We start from the raw sequence: 5,000 nt of genomic DNA, 5'->3' as shown, positions 1-5,000 counted from the left end.
GAGAGAGAGAGAGAGAGAGAGAGAGAGAGAGAGAGAGCTGCTATAGTGCTGTATGATTAGTCAGCAGCTCTCATGAACTCAGGCTGCTGAATGAAATTTTTTCTCCTCAGGTTCTCCTCAGGTTCTCCTCAGGACGTCACTCTGTGTGGAGTCCCAGGTTTGTTCCTGTTCTCGTTCCCACATGACCCACAGTCTGGACATCAGCATAAAGCAGCTAAACTGGGATTAACACAAAATCTGCAGGAGGCGTCTGAGCTTCAGGGTTCATCAGGAGAATAAATGAGATCTGCTCACGTTTGGCTTCATGCGCTAGAGATATTTATCTCCTATTGAAGCTCATGATTTCATGTTAACCTCAATCTGTTTGCTCGGAGTGTCAAAAAGAGCAAAAGTAGGAGCTTCTGAATCCTGGATAATAAAAACTCAGAGCTAAATGTTTGTACAACATCTGGAAGGTGAGAAGGCCTGGGGTTGCAGTCAGCATTTCAGTTCATCCCAAAGGTCTTCAATAGGGTTGGAGCTCTATAGCAGGAGATTTTCCACTCCAACTCATGGAAAGCAGATCTTCATGGAGCTGGCTTTGTTCACAGGAGCATTGTAATGCTGGAACAGGTTTGGGTCTCCTGGTTCACGTGAAGGAGAAAAAAGACTTCCAATACAATGTTGTACCTTCAGCTTTAAGAGAACAGTATGGGGAAGAACCATGTATGGGTGGAAAAGTCAGGAGTCCCAATGCGTTCAGTAAAAATGTTTAAATCCAGTGTTTTGTCGCCGTCTGGTGGCGACGTTGTGAATTTTTTGTTATTTGGATTTGATCCTATGTTGTTATTGTTGTTGTTGTTGTTAGTAATACTGTTTTAATTAGAAGGATGAAGAGTATCAGTGGCAAGATTGTGAGGAATCTGAGTAGTGTGCAGTAGTAAAAGTGGTAATAATACTAGTTATAGAAAGAGTATCAGGAATAGCAGCAGCTGTGATTGTGGTTCAAAACAACTATTATAGTAATAATATTAATAGTAATACACTAATAGTAAACAATAATAGTATCAGTAGTAGTAACAGTAGTAACAGTAGAAGTAGTAGCTGTAGTACTAATAGTAGTAGAAATAATAGTAACATTAGTATTAATTATAGTAGTTTTAGTTATAATAGTTGTAGTAGTAATACTAGTAAGAATAGCTACAGTATAGCAGACAGTTGTTTAGAATGTCTGTGTGTAGTAGTGAGGTGCAGTAGGTATATGTAAACATCAGGAATAGTGTATTTGTAGTGATAGATTATTAGCAGTCGAGAGGAACACCTCCATCGACTCATCAACATGAATAAAAACCGAGGACTTGGCAACCCACATGTGTTTTTGTAATACTTTATTGACAGTTTAAATGAAGACATTCGAAGCAGATATTCTTGTTCTTGATTGGCTAAACAGAAGGCACACGGCACCAGAGCAGCTGCAAACAAAAGATAAAACGAACCCCAGATCTCTACATATCGATAACAGTCGTGATTATCCAGGAGCTAAAAAAGAATAAACCCAAGATATCAAAACGCCCAGGTTTCTCGCTGCGTTCGCCGACAGAACCATGGGAACGTGTTCCAGAGGCGTCGTGTATAAATAGCACACACTCGCCACATCACGCTAAAATCTACGAGAAAAAAAAGTTTTCTTTAAAATAATACTGCAAAGTTTTCATGAAAAAAAAGTTGAACATTAGCAAAAAAAAGATCAAATAAAAACTACGGTTGGAAAAAAAAATTACAGTTTTCTTGTAAATTCGATTGCATTTTGACGATCAGAGAGGGCGTGTCCACAGACCTGCGCTGGTGTCACAGGGGGCGTCGATGGGAACCACACAAACACACACACACACACAATGCAAAACTGATTTGGCACGAACGATGATCGTTATGACGGCATAAATTAAATGGAACTGGATAACACTGTTTAAATGAGAAGAGAACTATGATGTCACAATTCTTAAAAAAAAAAAAAAGCATGAAATTAGCTACAAGCCCTTTTTAAAGCTTTTCTGCTACTCAGTAATAATTGTGCTGATTGTATAGGGTGAAGTTATTTTGTATAAATGTCAGTATACCCAAAAAAAAGAGGAAATCTTACATCGATGGCACTTTGTATATAAAATGACAAGCGACCTTTTGTTTGGGGAATGTGATCGATAGGATCGTTTCAAATCTCAAATCAGTAGAACTACAGATCAGATCATGCAGTTTCAAAAAATATAGATTATATATGTTTATATATATATATATTATTATAAAGGTCAAAAAAAGACAAATTACAAAAGATGAGTAATCTCCCTTATAAAGAACCAGTAGCCCCTTAATGTGTCTCTATTCCCCGTTCACTCTAATGTGTAGCCTGTGCTTGGTGTGGAGAGCTGTGGAGTTGTGGGCAGGTTGTGGCTCCCCCTGCTGGCCGCTCGGGCAGATCAGGTGTTTACATGCACTCGAACTCGTCGATACGCTGTTTGGTGTTTCCGGAGCGGATCTGCCGCAGCGTCTTGTATTTGTCGCGCCCGGCTCGCACGTTCTCCGCGTGGATGAGGTCGTTCTGCGTTTTCTTCGTCTCATCACGAGCGTTAGCGAGCTCCGTGCTCAGAGCCTGAGGAAGAAACAGCGAAGATAAAGAGATAGAGGAAAAAAGAGAAAGAGTACCTGTGAGTCACACCATCATTCCTACATGTTCTGAAGGTCATGACCATATCTATGCTCATGTCGTTGTCTCTGATCCTGCCTAGAACCCTGATCCAGAACCCAGTTGTAGTACTATTATAAGAACTGGCCCCATTACTAGATCTTCTCCAGATCCAGATCTGTTACTCAGCATCGTGATCCTTAACTCAGACCTAGTTCAGGGATTTGCTCCTGCCTCGAACTCTAATTGTGCCTCATCTCTGATAAAGACCTCAGCTCTGGTCCTGATCTCTAATCCAACTCTATTGACTATACATTAGTCCAGATCCAGAAGGTAACTCCGATCCTGGGCTCTGATTACAGATCCAACCACAGATCCAGTCCCCATAACATACTCAAACTTAATCTCCAACTTTAATCTCGCCCCTGGGTCCTGGTCCTGGGTTCTACTGACAGTCTACGTATCTTCTTACCTGCAGGTGTTTCTGAACACGTTCGTTCTTCTCGGCCTCGGTCATGCGCTCCTCCTCGCTGCGGTCCTTGTACGCAGCGCCGTTGGTGAGTTCGGCGCTGGCCTCCGCACTGCTCTCATCGCTCTCGTCATGATCGCTCTCTCCGTGAACAGGTTCCTGCACGTGAGCCGCCATCACCGTCTTCTGCAACTCCTCCTTCGTCTTCTCCAGGTCCTCCTGAACAACGGTGGCCTGAGCAGAAACACAGCATGGTATTCAACTCTCCAATACTACACCTCGAATATATACATAACATAATATGGTTCCTGAGTTACGATGGAGATGCGCTCTGATGCCCATCTTCTCCAGGAGTCTTAATGATGGTGATCAGTATGATCCACTATACTGTCTGTTGTTAATAATTCAGCAAACAGAGCAATTTACATCAGCGTTTATGAGCGTACAGAAGCACACCTGTAGATGATGAGACTCATCGGTGCGCTCGGTTTCAGTGTGCGGCGAGGCCGAGAAGGACCAGAGATAAAACGGCTTTGAAACATCAAAAACAAGACGGAGACGACGGCAGTCTGTCGACCGCTGGCGAGAACAAGGCGTCTCACAAGGAGGTCACACCGGATCATACCACGTCTGCACTATCACGTCTGCACGATCACGTCTGCACGATCACGTCTGCACGATCACGTCTGCACGATCACGTCTGCACGATCACGTCTGCACGATCACGCCTGCACGATCACGTCTGCACTATCACGCCTGCACGATCACGTCTGCACTATCACGTCTGCACGATCACGTCTGCACGATCACGTCTGCACGATCACGTCTGCACGATCACGTCTGCACTATCACGTCTGCACGATCACGTCTGCACGATCACGTCTGCACTATCACGTCTGCACGATCACGCACAACTTTAAATGTGTTAAAGATCAAAAGATCGTAAGTTGAAACATCGTAACTCGGGGACCATCTGTATATGTGTCATATGTACTTGATATGTATATGATAATGTGTGTAGTTTTCTGGGGTTGTCAATATTACAAAATAAAAATATAAAATAAACTTAGACATGAAGGTTTCATCATAAAAACATGGTGAGTTTCTTTATAGATATTTATAACTTGTTTATTTCTGCAGCATTCAGACGGTGAAACGTTCCATTGTGGAAAGAGACTGAGTGGCGATTTGTCTTTAAATAGATCTGTGTGTGTGTGTGTGTGTGTGTGTGTGTGTGTGTGTGTGTGTGTGTGTGTGTGTGTGTCAGGGAGGTTACTTTCTGACTCTCTATGCTCCAGGATATCCCCAGTGAAGTGAGGGACTCCACCCTCACAAATAAACGAGTGTAAAAGAAAGGGAAAGAAGGGAAACGTTACGAGGTGGCCGGCGGGGGTGGGGTGGGGGGTTGGGGGGACGGGGGGTTGGGAGACGGTCGAGGTCACTGTGGCAGTGGAGCTGTAGAAACTTCAACACAACTTCATTATTCAACAGGAAACCTTCAAATAAAAGCTCAGTAAAAGCACTTGGTTCATTCAGGACCGATCAAGTGTCCCAACGAGGTCAATACAGGAACATTAGGTCCTCAATAAATGCTAAAAACCTACTTACACACACACACACACACACACACTGGGATCATATTTGTCCCACCCACAGCCTAAACTATACCAGTAGCTGAAAACCCCAACCACGTGAATACTCTGGGGACTGTACACGACTGTATGGAGAACGTTTGTGTCTTTTCACCTTCTGCTGCCACAGAGTAGCTTCCTCCTCCTTCTTCTTCTTAGCATCTTCAAGCAGAGAGATCTTTGAGGTAAGCTCAGCCAGCTCGGTGGCCTGAACACACACACACACACACACACACACACACAC

At 43.5% G+C, this 5,000-nt stretch overlaps 1 protein-coding gene across 2 annotated transcripts in view; it reads right to left on the bottom strand.

Annotated features, from left to right (window-relative positions):
* Window positions 1–1,350: 1,350 nt before the first annotated feature.
* msna (moesin a) overlaps window positions 1,351–5,000 on the bottom strand; it is a 29,502-nt gene continuing 25,852 nt past the window's right edge. Inside the window, exons 12-14 of one of the 2 annotated variants that reach the window (XR_014531729.1) lie at window positions 4,020–4,964; window positions 3,129–3,769; window positions 1,351–2,623 (exon numbers count right to left, since the gene is read on the bottom strand). Coding sequence is in view for 1 of the 2 variants with exons in the window: in XM_083530952.1 (XP_083387078.1) it covers window positions 2,459–2,623; window positions 3,129–3,359; window positions 4,872–4,964 (489 nt within the window). In the remaining variant the exon portion in view is untranslated. The remainder of the gene's footprint in view (window positions 2,624–3,128; window positions 3,770–4,019; window positions 4,965–5,000) is intronic. The other variant, XM_083530952.1, reaches the window with a different exon arrangement.

This window comes from Silurus aristotelis, assembly GCF_946808225.1.
Source record: "Silurus aristotelis genome assembly, chromosome: 26".
NCBI lineage: Eukaryota > Metazoa > Chordata > Actinopteri > Siluriformes > Siluridae > Silurus > Silurus aristotelis.
The sequence above is the reverse complement of the archived record's forward strand: the minus strand, read 5'-3'. Positions and strand labels throughout refer to the sequence as shown.